General features: G+C 30.4%; 1 protein-coding gene across 1 annotated transcript in view; it reads left to right on the forward strand.

Annotated features, from left to right (window-relative positions):
* The window catches only part of LOC129963466 (histidine-rich protein PFHRP-II-like), a 132,624-nt gene extending 121,705 nt beyond the window's left edge, over positions 1 to 10,919 (forward strand). The window contains exons 2-6 of the mRNA XM_056077865.1: positions 3,764 to 3,879; positions 7,423 to 7,630; positions 8,351 to 8,624; positions 9,575 to 9,953; positions 10,797 to 10,919. Coding sequence (XP_055933840.1) covers positions 7,622 to 7,630; positions 8,351 to 8,624; positions 9,575 to 9,936 — 645 coding nt within the window. The 5' untranslated portion in view covers positions 3,764 to 3,879; positions 7,423 to 7,621 and the 3' untranslated portion in view covers positions 9,937 to 9,953; positions 10,797 to 10,919. The remainder of the gene's footprint in view (positions 1 to 3,763; positions 3,880 to 7,422; positions 7,631 to 8,350; positions 8,625 to 9,574; positions 9,954 to 10,796) is intronic.
* The last annotated feature ends 5,706 nt before the right edge of the window (positions 10,920 to 16,625 follow it).

Consider the following 16,625-nt stretch of genomic DNA (forward strand, 5'->3'; position numbering starts at 1 on the left):
TACAAAATCAATTCCTTGAAAGCTAATAATACAGCGCATCAAACTTTCATAAATTACTATTTTTTAAAAAAATAAAAGAAAAGTTTACAAATGTTTCGGTAATTATTTTTATTAATTTAATGCATTTTATGGTAAGAGAGAAATCTTTAAAAAAATTTTAAAGTGTTTTAAATTACCATTTGATAGAAACTTAAAGATGCAAATCAAAAATTAACAATGATTTATATTTCAAATATAAAGGAATGTTTTAAAATTAAATACCAGAACTTTAATTTTTCAGCCAAACTTCTTATTTATACTTGTTTTTTTAGAATTAATTGTTAAATTTATCCAAAAATTTTGGTTATGTTAAGCAATACGTTTCGAAAATATTATCGGCTCTATATTTGCACTTAAGTACATAAATTAAAATTAAAATTCCAAATCTTATTTAGTCTTGTTTCATTGCTATTAATAGTAAAACTTAAAAAAATCTTAGAAAAAAATAACTGTTTTAACGAGTGATATGGAATTTTGAATAAAGAAAAGTATTAATAGAGTGGCCTATTTTTTTTACATTCGGAATGCTTACAACTTTTACGAGGCTTTTTGCATTCATTTTTTAGGAATAAAATTTTTTGAGGTAGAAAATGATTCATTTTTCATCATTCCGCAGCCAGAGAGAACTGAATTAGGTCATTATTAAACGAATTTGAAAAGTTCATTATTAAACGAGCCAGGGAGAACTAAAACATTAGAATTTTAACTCAACTTTTTTTTTTCCATTTTGGATAATTTGAAGAAGCATTCATATGTCAGTGCTTTTGAAAAGATTTGACCATCGAAATTGAATTATTGAGTAAATATTTTAAAAATCAAATGGTTATACCTTCCAAACAAAAGTCTTTCAAAAATATGACTATTTCTGTATCAAAAAGTGTCGCTAAAATAGAAACGTAGAAATCTCAAAACCAAAAATAGAATAATCTTAGTTCCAATATTTTTTAGTACCGCAGCGTAATCACAAATTATGTTGGATCCAGTTGTATTAAAAAACAAAGACCAACTTTAAACGACATTTAATATTTAAGCACAGCCCTCCACCACAATGACTCTGGCTAGCAGGTCAACTTCCTCCGCCCCCGCAAATATGTGTGGACGGTGTTCACTCATTGGGAAAACCCACCAATGGCAACTTTTTTCTCTACGATCAGATAATAAATATAGAATACACCTGCCATTATTTTAGTGATATCTGAACTCTTTTCTATTTCAATTTTATATCAGTACTACTATTGTGTATGAAATTTCGAAGTCGACTTGCTTCGTCAATTTGCAAAGTTATTGATCCATGGACAATTCTTTTGGTTGAGGGCTTTGCAAACGTATCGACTCTTATTTCTTAGCTGTTCCCATGTAGAATTTTACCCAAAATAACTTGCTTTCTTTACTATATTTAATTACTTTACTTTTAATATCGTCAAAGATGTCTCTATTCAGTGACTCTGATAGTTGATCTTGAATCTGAAGTTATTGTGTAGGTATTCCAGTCTATGTATCAAAAAGCAATCTTAATGGCCTAAACCTCTGTCAGGTAGACAGATAAATTATCGAAAAACATATATGTTCTATTTCCAAATTCAATCCCAACAGTAAAATTTAAAAATACACAACAAATCTTGTCACCTGTTTTTAATCCGTCTGTTTAAATAATCTCATCTTCCTTTTTTAGATATCTCTGTATTTCCGGTCTACAGGTTCAAAATGTATTATGTTATCCCTGACTCCAATCAACTGTCGAAGTAAATTTTATTGTTCACTTCATCAAACATTTTTTTCAATGTTGAATATTAGATAGCCATTTAAAACTTGTAGTGCTTCATTTAATTCCGTATGATATTTTTAATAATCGATAGAAAGGGGTTCTTTGAGTTTGCATAATTTTATTGTTTAGTTTAATTATATCTTCTCTATGCGTAACAATGCTTTCAACAATAGTTAAACCCATTCCCTTAGTGACTTCTGCTCTCAGTTTCCAAACATTCTTACAAATCCTCTCAAGTTTTCATGATCTTTCAAAATTTTAGTTTTTCAGAATTTTGTTTTTTTAGTCTTTCATCGGGATAGTAAATTGTTATTCGGCTTTTAATATGAACCATTTAAAAAAAATAAAAAATAAGAAACAGTATTCTGGTCAGAAAAATGAGAAGTTTCTTTAGTAAAGGATCAAGCTATGAATGCCTGGAATGTTTTAAAATATTAAAATTTGGAAGATCAAACTCTCTGTTCTGGTAGAGCTAACCTTGATCTTATCAGCTGTTACATTATATTTCTACTGCAATATGGAGATTGAGATGCATGCTTTCCATGTCGGCACCACATTTAAGAATTGTTTTGAGCATCAAGAATCAAATCGTCGAAGATGTTGTTTTCTTTTAAAAATTCCAAAGCAAAATAGAATAACTAAAAAGTTATATAGATTGTATAAATGCTTCAAGAATATATGTACTAAAATCGAAATATTGCACTGCGCAATTTTTTTTTACTGTATTAAAAAATGAAAAATTGTCGCTTGATTATTGGAGACTTGTTGAATTATGTACGGCTATTTTTGGTCGGAATTCAAACTCGATTATCAAAATCAAGTAACTAGTAGCTTCATCATGCTGGATAGACGTCAAAAGTAATTCTTTTTGACTTCTTAAAAAATTATTGATGTTTTAGAGTGCAGTTGGCTTTAAAAGTATTGGAAGTGAACGGTCAAATGAGCATTTGTTTGTTTCATCTGCTGGTGTATTTTTAAGCAAGGTAGCATATGATACCCTATTTAATAGTTTAAAGCTTATTAAAGATTCAAAGCTATATAAGGGTATTTTGCCAATTGCTCCGATCACGTGCCGTATTCGAATGAAGAGATTTGCTTTCCAGGAATGCTTGATAAAAAGGGTCATGTTCATCGAGAAACAACATCATAAAGAATTTGAATCTGGAAAATAATAATATTTAAGGAAATAGTATTATCTCTATCTAATAAAGTTCCCTTTTTGTTAAATAACATTTTCATTTTAATGCCACCCACATTATTTATTGAGAAATTATTTTAAGCATTATTCTTTTATTTTATGATATTATTATTTTTAACAAGATTTTCTAATGATTATTTACAATTATTTAAAAGTTAGATATCTTATGAAATAATTAACTCTTAGTTTTTTTTCAGAAAAAAAAAAGAAGTGAAGGTTTATTAAGCAAAATGTTAAAATTTATTAAGTTAGTGTAGTGTCGATATTAAATCCCTGGATTCCAGTCTAGATATTTAGAATAGGCACGGCTCTTATTTCAAGTTCACTTGAAACCATCCGTGCCGTTAATATTAAAGCGGAACAACAAGTGAGTTTGGCGCAGGATTTTAACTGTTATATTAAACTGTCGATATTAAATCCCTGGATTCCAGTCTAGATATTTAGAATAGGCACGGCTCTTATTTCAAGTTCACTTGAAACCATCCGTGCCGTTAATATTAAAGCGGAACAACAAGTGAGTTTGGCGCAAGATTTTAACTGTGGATGCAGAGTAAAAACAATTGCTTCACCAATATTTCGAAGACCACGCACAGAAACCATCACTCGGACAGAAACATTTTTCTAAATATATTATTAAAAAAAATGAATATGTTGTTTCCATATGCCCTTTTAAAGATAAATTTACTAATTTAAAATCATATAATTTTTCAACATGGGTAATAAAAATATATTTTCAAACGCTTGATTTTTATTAATTTTAGTTCTCCGACATTTTTATTCAACCAAGCTCGATGAGGCGCGGTTTGAAGAATTATTGATGTACATCCACATCATAGGAAAAGAGGATAAATGAAAAGTACTTCTTAATTCAAAAGTAGTAAGTATGTGAGTTAATGGCATCTTTCGGTGATTTTAGAAAGCTGCGGGGATTTCTGAAAATAGCCAAGTTTCTACTTTAAATTAATTTTCAGGCTTTTCTGCTATTGCATGCGGAAATTATTAGAACAAATGAAAAAAATCATATCCATTATAATAACGAATCTAATATCGTTGGAAATATTTAGAGTTTAATCTAAACTCAAAATATTTAAGCTTTTAAACTAAAATATTAAATTTTTAATAATTTTGAGTTGAATCTAAACTTTACAACATCGTGCAAGGATATCCGATTTCATTAATTTATTGTCATTGAAGGGGAAGACGAAAAACACTTTCATAAGCCTCACCATTTCCTCCTCTAATTCCATAATAGTTAAAGTTATGACGGTTAAGGAATTCAGAAAAAAATAGCACTGATGAGAGATTGTCCAGTTGCACTGACTTCATGCCAATTAGGTGGAAGACTAAAGTTAATTATGTTTATATGGTGATATAAGAAGAAGAAACTTTCTTAAGCCTCACCATTTCCTCCTCTAATTTCATAAAAATGAGAGTTATGACGGTAAAAGAATGCTGAAAAAAATTATACTGATGAGAGATTTTTCAGTTGCATTGACTTCATGCCAATTAAGTGGAATACTAAAGTTAATTATGTTTATATGGTGATATAAGAAGAAGAAAATTTCTTAAGCCTCGATATTTTCTCCTCTAATTTCATAAGAGTGGACCTATGATGGATAACAAAAATCTAGTAAACTGTCACTGAAGGGAGTTTATCAAGAAGGTATCAAAGTTCAGATTAAAAAGTAGTCGAAATTACTGCCGGAAAATCACTTCTCTGTCAACAACGTTCAAGCAATTGCAACAATCGAAAAACTTTCCTTTGTGATGACGCAATAATTCGTCTATTTTCAATCATGCAGAACCGAGTTGAAAAAATTGACTTAAAAACAATTTATGTTTTTTATAATCTTTTGGTGCTGATGATTGAAAAAATAATCGAAAAATGTCATCACATACAGATTTATCATAAAACACGCGTACCCATATAACATTATCTATATGGGTAAATTAAATATGCGTATTTTTAATGATAATTTGCTTTATGTAATTTGCATTGAAACAATAAACTAATATCTATTAGTGTTTCATTCCAACTGATAAATTATGCACCAAATACAACAGTAAATATAGAGATCCGATTCATGAGCCGTTGGGACTCTCCTCTCTCCATTTTATCAATTTTATTGCACTTTCCTCGTTTTTGACACTTCTTCATTACTTTTCTCAATCGAATTCTGCATGCATGTTTATAATTACGACCTTTCATTTTATTGCAGTGCGGTGGAAAGAAAAAGAGAATTAATTTATCTGATTATTTCTTCTCTATTTAAGGTAATTACACAGTAAAAAAAAGCAACAAAGTTATTTTTAAGATTTTAGGGGGGAAATGTGCACTTTGCTGATAGTGTAAAATTGCGTGCCGATACATTGAATACAATTGAGATACACTGAATTGAGGGATAAAAAAAAAAAAAACTTTTTTCCGTTCAAACTATCTTGTCTGCACGTTAAAATAAAGTTTCATTTTCGTACTTCATATAAAAATATATCTTATAAAACACTTAGCTAAGGCATTATCAAAAGGTAGAGAATATTTCGAATATCTTTGCGAACAGTTCCCAGATCAGTATATAGTAAGGTTTAAAGGAAATATAGAAAAACGGTAAAGATTACAAATTTGGGATCCAAAATAAAACGAGAGAAAAAGCCGAAACTCTTCCAAATAGTAACGCACAGATACACAAACTACAAATAAGTCGCAGAAAGAAATTTAGCAAATTTCAAGATGGTGCAGTGTAATATGAACTTAAGGGTTCGTTTTTTTCAATTCGCGCCTGGATTTTTATTCTGAATATTTATCCCCAAACAACCTGAAGAAATGTGAAATATTTCACAAAGGCATAAGAGAAATGAAAAAGTAGATCAGAAAGGGCGGAATGTCAACTCACTTTCCAGATTATTGCGTTCACAAGACAATAAGGGTGAAGAAAAATTCTCATCCCATTGCATTGCCAGAGAAAGACTTGGAATTATTATAAAATTTATGCTTTTTATGAATCCATTCTACTGTAATGTAATTTTTAAAAATTTGTTTTAATAATATATAATTAACCATCTGGCGACAATTTTTGGAAATAATTTTTTTGAGCTGAATGCTTTTCTGCATCTCTTCTATAAGAATCCTGCCAAATTCCATGAGTTCAGATAATAATTCCATTAGTTATATAATTCTGAATATACAAGTTTTGAATATCTATTTTTTGAACATTTAATGGAAACTGTTTTAGTAAATAAATCTTGCTTTCGGCGGAAGGATTTATGCTACACCGGAAGGGCTCGTTTAGGCTTTCGAAATGCCCGTCTGGTTCCTCTCTCCATTTCTCAAGAGAGTAGGATTTTCAGTTTTTTAGTTTTAAATTCGTCAAACTTTTTAATTTTGACAAAATTTTTTTTAAAGTATATTAAAATATTTTATATATATTGTTCCATTTACAATAATACATTGCACCAAATTATTTTTCCAGATGTTTTAAACACATTTTTTTTTAGTTCTATACAGTATTTTACCTTCAACATCATAAAAGTATTGACACTCAAATTGTTGCTTTAAATGAAGAATTACTTCACTTTTCCCTTAAAATGTTTCAAAATAATAAACCTCAGCAGTAAAATTTGAATTTCTTAAAAAAGAATCAGTCCTGAATGCTATCAACACGTCTTTGTACAAAAAATTTTTAAAGAAAGAAAATTTTTAAATTTGTACAGAAAATTGGATATCCATGTTATACGGTGTGTATAAAATCATAAAACTTTATTCTAAACAATGCTAAGAACTATATATAAAATTTACGTAAGGCAATCTATAATATTAAAAAAAATACGTATACTAACTGAAAAAAATAAAGTTATCGAAAAAATTATTTTTTAAGACCATTACTGGAAATTGGTTTATTGATAAAATGTATTTTAAATTATATACTTTGGTCGATTTCTTGCATTTTGAACTTCCATTTACTTTTATGCAATTATCTGTTCTCCTTGAGTGAATTTATTTCAAATTCACTCAAGGAGAATTTATTCGAAAGTACATCAGAGGATGTCTCAAATTTTAATCGGTTCCACATGCTCTCGATTTACCGTGGCAGTCTGCCAATTACTTATCGTAATAAAATGAAAGTAATTTAGGCATTTAATTTTTTAGAGATGAAAATGTATATTAATTAGTGGAAGTTCAGTGGTTAATTGCGAATTTTTATTTCTTGAACCAGACTGTTTTCTAGACGAATATTTGCGATGAGCTCATAACAATTACAAAGTGTTCACCCCTATAACACGAATAAAGATATTTAATGGCTCAGTTAATATGATTAGATTATTTTATATGATATTTCAAAATTTCTCGGCGAAACTTTAAATTTGCAAGCTCAACGACGGAGTTACACTTTCACTGTACGTTATTCCATTTTATCTTATTTAGTTCAACTCTATCAGAAAGAAAAACAAATCAGTCAATTGAAATGGAAAGTGACCACACCCAAGGGCAAGAACTGTAACCGGTTCGACACTCAGCAGCAAATTGACCACCTTTTGGTATAAATAGAAGGTCCAGAGTGGAAAAATCCATCAAACAAGCTCTCTCTTCAAGGGAACTACATCCGTTCTCCAACTTTTCCATCATGAAAGTGGTGAGTGGTTCACTTTTCTTTTTTTGTAGAGCATAGCATATTATGCTATTCAGTCGCTAAATATTCATTCAAACCTATTTAGCCAATAGAAATGAATGATTCATAATCATGAAAAACAATATATAACTTTTTCCAGTTCTATTCAGAAATGGGAAAATTGTGAACTATCTTTTTCATCTAACGTTTTCAACTATGTTACAATGAAATATAGAAACTGTTGAAATATTTCCAAAGCTTTTACGTAATAAACGATCTGAAATTTTAGCTCCGAAAATTAAGAAAATTCAGCCTAATACTGCTGTTAGAAGATTCCAGTTCTAGAATTTCACTTTGGTTCGAACTAACGGAGAAATATAAAATTTATTGCTATCTCTTTCAGAAATGAAGCAAAAATTCATAATAAATACTTACATTAAAGAATAAGTGAAACAATTTCGATAATTTAAGGAGATTCCTTTTAAATTTACAAGACTTGCTTTTATTTTCGACATTGTTTGAATTTTCCATTAAAAATGTTCTAAGGAATAAAAGCAGTCCATTTAACTGCGGAAATTTCGTTCTTTTACATAGTATATTCAAATTTTAAATCTTTTTTATGAAGTAATGCAAAATCAAGGAACGTAATTCTTAAAATACGTAAAAGACTGCGTAGAAGATTGCTTTTATATTCGATTCTTTTTATTAAAATATAATATTATTACAATACTCAATTTCTTCCAGATCGCTATCGTTCTCCTCATGGCTGGTGCCGCTATGGCTCAGTATGGTTCTCACCACGCCCCAGTCGTCCACCAAGTGGTTCATCAACCTGCTGCATATGGTGCCGCTTCCACCGGACATGCCTATGGAGCCCATGGACAACACGCCTCTGGATACGCCACCCATGGAAACGCCCACCACGCTGACCGAGGGCACTACGCTGACAGGGCACATGCCGCTCATGGACACCATAATGTTGGAGCTTCTTCCAGCCATGATGCCCATGGAGCCCAAGGTAAAATTAACAAAGATCTGCATTGCTTTAAACTTATTTAAACTTAAAACTTATTTAAACTGAATCAGAAATCGATCTTTTGGCGATTAAAATTTCCTGAGATTTGTCCATGTTTGTAATATTTAAACTATTCAAAAACCAGATTTATCACCGCTATTGAAATCGAATTGAATGCAACAGCATTAGTTTTTTCCCCCCTACTACAACAAGTTTTTTGTATTTATGATGTAAAGAAATATAAATGTGCTCGCAGCTGCGATCGACACATACACATATCGTCCGGCTCTTCAAATTTTTAAGTGGCCGAATCAGTTTTTCACATTTAGTTTAAAGGTAAACTATTCTTGTTTAATGAAATGCTAGCTGAAAATTCAATATGCAGTTTATTATTAATATTTCAAACTTTCAACATAAAATTGGTTTATTAATCTACTTTAAACACTGATTTCTAAAAGCTTAAATTACATGATTGAATATCGATGGAATTAACAACGTATAAGTATATATCCAGATCTCTATCAAAGTTTTACCCAAGTAAAGAATTCATGTTTACATTAGTGTCAGTGATATTTCTAAAATTGTCCTCTTTACGTTATATATTTTCCTGTTTGAAAAGAATGAGCGAAATTTAAATAAAAACTCAATTAATAAATATTTTTTGTTTTCTCGAAAAATAAATTTCGGACACTTTATGTGATTGTCTCAAAATGTCATATATATATATATATATATATATATATATATATATATATATATATATATATATATATATAAAAACTGTATCCCAATTTTTGATCCAAATCTATTCAACAATTGTAACAACATATTTTTATATTGTTGTGGTATAAACTAAATAGACAGATTTTTTTAGTTTAATAGAATTAGAAAGTTTCAGTGTTTTCATAGATAATCGAATTGTCATTTCTAATTGTCCTCGTATCATCTTGAAGGTTCCCACTATGGCAAGTACCGAAACGTCGGAGCTTACGCCAGCGACAAGGGAACCGGATACGAAAAGGCCTACGCCTACGACAAGAAGGCCGGACACCACGCCGTCCTCGCCGACCACGGTGCCCAAGCCAGCAGGTACGGAGTTGCCGACAGGGCTGCACACCACAATGTTGGAGCTTACGCTCAGGCCGGACACGACAGACATGGAGCCCACGACAGATACGCCGCCCAGGCCCATGGAGTCCGAGCCCACGACAACGCCGCTTACGGACGATACAGCACTGGACACCAACAGGCTTACCACCACGCTCCAGCAGTCGTTGCCTACCACCAAGCCCCAGCACATTCCTACCACTATTAAAAATCTCACTTTAAATTGTAAGTAATTTTTGTTACAAAACTTTTGTTAATTGCTTTCTAGTCAGATATTAATTGGTAATCCATAAAAATGCATTTGCGTTTTAGTCGGATATAAATTGAAACTTTTTATGATATAATTATATAATTTTTAATTTTTATTATCAGTGGTTTAAGGAAATGGCAAATGCCGCTCTGTAACTGCTGATCACAAAACTATTATATTCCGGCTTTTTCTCTCTCTCTTTTCCTTTTCCCCTTTAATAAGAAAATTGGTAAAGGAGGTTTAGTTTAGTTATATTAACGTCCCGTTGTGAAGCAACACTAGGGCTATTTTTGGTAGAGGAGGAAAGTAGCTCAGAGTGGAAAAATTTTAAACGAATAAATATTTTGCTTCGAAGACAAAACAAAGACTTACTCAATCCGCCATTTTCATAGCTTAATTTAGTGTAATGTTACTTCCGCATAACACAGAAGTTTTATTGATCTATAAATAGTTAAATGAAAGAAATAATGATTTCGTCTAATAATTTTTTTTTCAAATCTATATTCAAAAATGAATACAGCGAAAACATTATTTAAAAGAGAAATGAAGCTATGTTATTTAATGAAATTGAGATTTGGAAACTTAAAGCTTCACTATAATAAAGACTATACATTGCTTTACTTCATAAAACACCCTTTAGCAGAAAATAAGTTAACGGTAAAATATCATAACATTTTATTTCTAAGAACTCTATTTGGTTTTATTAATCCCAATAATTTTAAATCAGAATATCGATGCTTTACATTATAAACAAGAAATATTTCGTTTAAAGGGAAAGCACGTTTTCCCTTTTGATTATTTTTTTTTCTTTTCTTTAGATTGGCTCGACTTTCATGACTGGAAATGGACAAAGAATGACTCTTCGTTTCCGTTATTGTTACATTATTTATTAAATTTGTGTAAAAAAATGAAAAACACCAATAAAAAATTTTTAAAACATATGATGTTTCTTAATTTATATTGAATAGTTCCTTGATATTCCATTAAATTCGAAACACTATTTTTAAGAAACAATTAATCTTTTGAAAGATTTCTATATTTTGGCCTATCCAAGAGAAATCAGACGTAAAATTTATGGCACCATTTTTAAGAGATAGAAATAATTACAAAATTTGATTTATGAATTTTATCTGAGGATCAAAGTCTGTACTGTCATACTAGATAGTTGATTCTATTGATGCTAAACCAACTCCCTACTTCTATCCTGAAGTTCAAATCAGTCGCAGACATTGTCAGTTTATGTAATTATAAATTAATTATCTATACTGGTATATAAACCAGTCAATACAATTTAAAGGTAAAATTCTTTGTTATGATTCAAATACTTAACAATTACTTGCTTTAATTGCCGAAAATGAAGAAATTTGAGCGTCAAATGAGATTTTTCTCATATTGAAGGCTCAATTCAAAAGGTCAACAAGGCAAAAGTCTATTTTTTTAGTTTGACGTACTTTAAGAATAATAATAATCATCATTTCAATTGGAATGTTTCACCATTAGATTCAGATTCATCTTATACAGCTTATTCGCTACAAGTTAAAATGATGTAAATAATTTTCAATTCAATATTTAACCTTCAAACACCAATTTCTTCAAATTTAAAATTTCTGATTATTGATTTTTTGAAATAGCCCCAATATGAAAAATAACAGGTAATCACTACCAGTGATAGCCGGATCCTTCCAACAAAACATAATAAATAATTAACAGTTCAAAAACTATCTAATTTCAAAATTTAAATTTTAGTTTACAACCGTTTCCTTTTCCCCCTTTCAAACAGTTATTCATTCTTGTAGTTAAAGCTTAATCTAATATTTCTACAACGTTCATTTGCATAGTTTAAATGTCAGTAATGCATAAACAATGTATGCTTTTATCAGTAAAAAGTATTTGGGAAATCTTAGTATAAAAGGTTAAACCGAGCACTTAGGGATTTGGATTGATATGTGAATAGAAATTTTATGCGATTAGAAATTAATTGCAACATCTAATATAAGCATAAATACAGACTTTAAGTAATAATTAATGAATTTGTCATTTTATAATGCTTTTTTTAAAAATAAGAAGAAAAGTGTGTTTTAAAACACTCTACTCACAATGGTATGCTGCATTTTAGAAAATGCTGATTTTGCCTTTATTTGATACTTTTCTTGTGTAAAAAAAGGTTGAATATATTTTTCTCCTTGTTTTTTCCATGCGAAAATGCTATAATGTTAAAATTTTTATCTCCTAAATGAATTTTAGAATTTTAATAGAGCCTTGTAGTATCAGACTAAAAAGCATAGCCTTTACACAATATTCAAATATTTTAATTTAGGTTATCTGCGATAATTTATATAAGAGGTTGGGCTCTCAAGTGAAAAATTTACAGAAATTCTCTCCAGTCAACTTCGTTTAAAAAATGTTTTAATAAACGTTTACCATTATCAAAAGAATCTATTCTGTTGAAAAAATTGTTAGAAGTAACACTCATGTTTGAATTCTTTTTCAATTTTTATCAATTTATTAGCAAATATTACTGTTAGAAAACTCTTTTTCAATGAGAAATTTTTTTATTTCTTTCTTTTAATTTCTCCCCATATGGACTCAATTTGATTCATAGTGCGCAGTACTCAAAGTTTTTTTTTATTTCTTCCTTGCTCAAACCTCATTTTCCAAAAGGAAAATTTTTCTTTTTTTGTTTTTGTATACTTTCGACAAAAAAGAAAATAATAATAATAATAATAAAATTAGTTTAAGGCCACAGGAATACCTATTAAACAAATTTAATAAATATAATAATCTATAGGTTGATTAATTTCTACGCATATCCTCAACTCATGGGATTAAATTGAGCATCGCTATCTCATTTTCTTTCCATTTTTATTTAATTTCAGCAAATATTTCCCACAAATAAGGAGTAACAGATGGCATCGAAGCCCTTTGAGAGCTGTTGTTTGGAAATAAATTTCCAGTTTTCATTCATTCTGGAAACTCAATTAGTTCGACTCTGTTAAGCTTAATTTTTCAGTGATTATCACGGAACTTCTGAAACAGTAAGTGCCGATGGACGTTAAATGAATGCTGAATGCGTGCGAACTTATCGATATTATCACTCTACAAAATGTTAAATTCACCTCTATTAAACCAGGTGATAAGAAGTGACTGACTTTTTTTCTTAAAAGTAGATTTTATGTTTCGAAAGAAATCAGTCGAAAATCCAATTAATTAAAACAATAAAAATGAATTAAAAATCTAAAGAAACTTCTGAAAATTGTGTAATATCAAGAGGCTGCCTAGTAAGGACACTTTCCAAAGACATTATACCGCTCCATTTCAGAACCATTGTTAGAGGACTTGAAAAGCTCTCTGTGGAATTTAAGCTGTGTAAAAGTTAATTAACAGGAATATGGGCAGAGTTTACGTGGTGTTACAGTTACATGCGTGATGATACATAGTACTGTAACATCACGCATGTATAATAAAATTAAAGTACTTTCCGCATTTATCGCCTCTATACATGCAAGATCTACTTATTTTTCCTTTATCCATCTAAAAGTTTTCTAGATTACACCACCCGTTTTATTAGACTAGAAGATAGTTTCAAGTATAATTATTTTTTTTTAATGTAAAAGCTACTTTTTTATATTATATTGGACAATATATATATATAATCCAAAACATTTTTAATCAAAAAGAGAATACTTATGGAACTAACCTATCTTTAAAAACCACTGATACCTCATCTGCTCTATTAATTATTAATATTTTTATATAAAAATTTCAAATTCACAAATATAAAATAGGATCTAATGAACATTTTGAGACAGTTAATTATATAGTTTCTCATTAATAAAAACCGAAAATTGCCCCAAATCAGCAACTGTTCCTATTCGTCCACTTTATTGCTTTTAATGCTCTTCCATAATTTTGTTATGGTGTCCTCGTAATATAATTTGGCGTTTTTGTTGCGTGTGTTTTTATTCTTTGTTTTAAAATCAATAAAAAACTTTGCTGAACATATTTTAAAAGTAAAAGAAAAATAACAGAAAATTTAGATAGAATAATCCAATTGCCTATCAACGGAGAATTTACAAATTCTTTACTACTAAATATACTGTACTTATTCGGTGATTTAACACTGTGATTAAAAAGTACTTGAACAGATAGCGAGATATCAATTTATTCATAAAAATTTATTACATTTCCTTAAAATGAATCGCCTGAGACGGCGTAAGACCAACGTTTTTACTTTTTAGCATGGCAGTCGTCAAAAATATCGAACCCAAAGTCCTGGCGAATCTCCGCGTTTCGGAGCTTCCAGAATTCAAAAAACACATTTTTGGTATTATGTCTCTCTCTTTGTGACAAAGATAACTCAAAAACACTTTGAGCTAGACGGGTGAAAGTTGGAATACAGTAAATTTGAGCAAATTCCAGAAGAAATCTGTATATTCGAATATAAGTTAATAGGATAACTACAAAATGAAAAGAGCACATTCCTGTTCTCAGATTTAAGAAATACCCTTATCAAATTTTGAGCAAATCCCAACAAAGTGTCGCCCGTCTGTCGGTCTGTACTTTAAAAAAAATGCAAACGCGACAGCTCAAAAATGCAATGACTGAAATGTATCAAATGACGTGCAGTGATCTAAATGTATCAAAAATATATCGGATGTGAAAAACGCGGCTGAAATCCAAATTCGAATTTCGGATGGTATTAAATTTCGCACCAGGAATTAATCGCTAAGAAGTTCGCCGAAAATCATGCAAGAGATTCAGAAAATTCACGTCACAGGCTAGTATTTCTTAACACCCATACCATGTAAAGCGCTCTCTGGGATAACATCTTTATTAGAGAGATCATGAAAAAGTTTTGGGTAAGCTGGCTGGGTTTATTTTTCAATTCTCAAAACATGCCTTAACGTCGTTTTCGGGGAATCTCTTGCATAGTTTATACCCTATTTTCTTTAGTCTTATTTTAATAGACTCAAAATGGCGGGCCCGAAGAAGGAATTTCGGCCGTGAAAATAAGAAATTGGGTCACAGTGCCATAAACACATGAACATGGAGCTTCTAAAACCGTATTTATTGAATATTTGACAAAAAGAAAACAAGAATAGTAATTGCACTGCGAATTATCATGATGCAAATTCATGAATTTTCAAGGCATTTGTTTGAAACATCACAGGCCGCATCCATCCACCAAACAGGGCAAAATAAATAATTATCTCCATTAACTCTCTAGCGAACTTTTCATTGACCCAATACCACAACAATGAAATATCAACGGAAATGGTCTCCCCGAAGCAGCCTCTCCTTCTCCCATCATCCCTTTCCTTCCCCAGAAACCTTGATTGACCTTGGATGAGGCTTATATGGAATTTGCGAACAATAATTATAAAATTGGTGAGAATGTAACGTTTTTTACTGAATATTTTATGCGAATATGTATTTTAGCCACCTTTTTGCTGACCGAATGAAAATCAAAGGCTGCACAGAGCTACACATGTAGTGACGACTTAACACACCGAGTTTCCACGATTTACGTCATTGCGCTTCTGATTTATTGTATTGACATACATGTGAAAGTATAGACCAACAGATTGTCAATTTTTTGGCTCAAAAGTTTAGAAAAATTAATATTTTAAGTTTTAAGCTTTTGTACTCCATTTTATTACCTAACTCTTTGAGTTTTGAAGTTGTCTAGTTCAATTGCAAACGAAAACCCAGACAGACAGTTTTTTTAACTCTCATGTTTTGATATTACTATGATATGGCATTATTGTTGCCTGTCTTATGTGAGTAAGTGAGATTTTAAAATTTTATAAACCATTCCCTCTATCATGAATGCGGAGTATGTGTTGATTCATATTTCATTTGCATTCGTTTGGGTCACCATTCAAAAGCAAAATAAGTAAAGTTCAAATAATGATGAAGAATTCTTTTGAAACTCGAAAATTCAAGCAAAGAATTGCCTATGGATGATTTTAAAAAACATTTGAATGGGACAAAAGGATATATAAAAAATGTCTACTAATCAAAGTAGATAAGTTAAATTCTTAAAAATTCTGTATCCGAAAAACTGATTTTTTAAATTAATTAATTTATTTATTTTTAGAAAACCAAATGTGTCATCTTTGGGCATTATTATTTACTGGATTCGGCTTGTGAGAAGGGTGACGTCATCCGAAAATGATGCGCGGATTGAGACGAGCTCCTTTTTTTTTCTTTCTTCCCTTTAAGTCTATGGAGCTTGAATCGAAGACATTTCCGGCGTTTCTCTGCTGAGATGCATAACGATGTCATGCTTTAATGTTGTTGATAGAAGATTTAAAATGGCTTCGAAATGAGAAATTGATAGTGTAAAATGTTTGACATGATCCACTGTAAGCCTCCCTTCGAGACATTATATATGTTTGACTTTAATCCAACTGAACGGAAATGCTATGACTAGGCAGAAAAAACAAGTTTAATTGCTTCATATTGAGTTCGCCATTCCAATTTAGCATCTACTATTATAATCTGTGGCAGATAAAGAGACATCGCTGTCATTTGTTATACTGATGCTAGTAGGAAACATTTAGCATTCAATGAGAATGCAAAAAAGAAATCCGCCGACGAAATGACAGTGACAAAAGGAAATTCTGAAACGACTGTGTTTAGAC

The sequence above is a fragment of the Argiope bruennichi genome, chromosome 3, assembly GCF_947563725.1.
Source record: "Argiope bruennichi chromosome 3, qqArgBrue1.1, whole genome shotgun sequence".
In the NCBI taxonomy this organism is placed as follows: domain Eukaryota; kingdom Metazoa; phylum Arthropoda; class Arachnida; order Araneae; family Araneidae; genus Argiope; species Argiope bruennichi.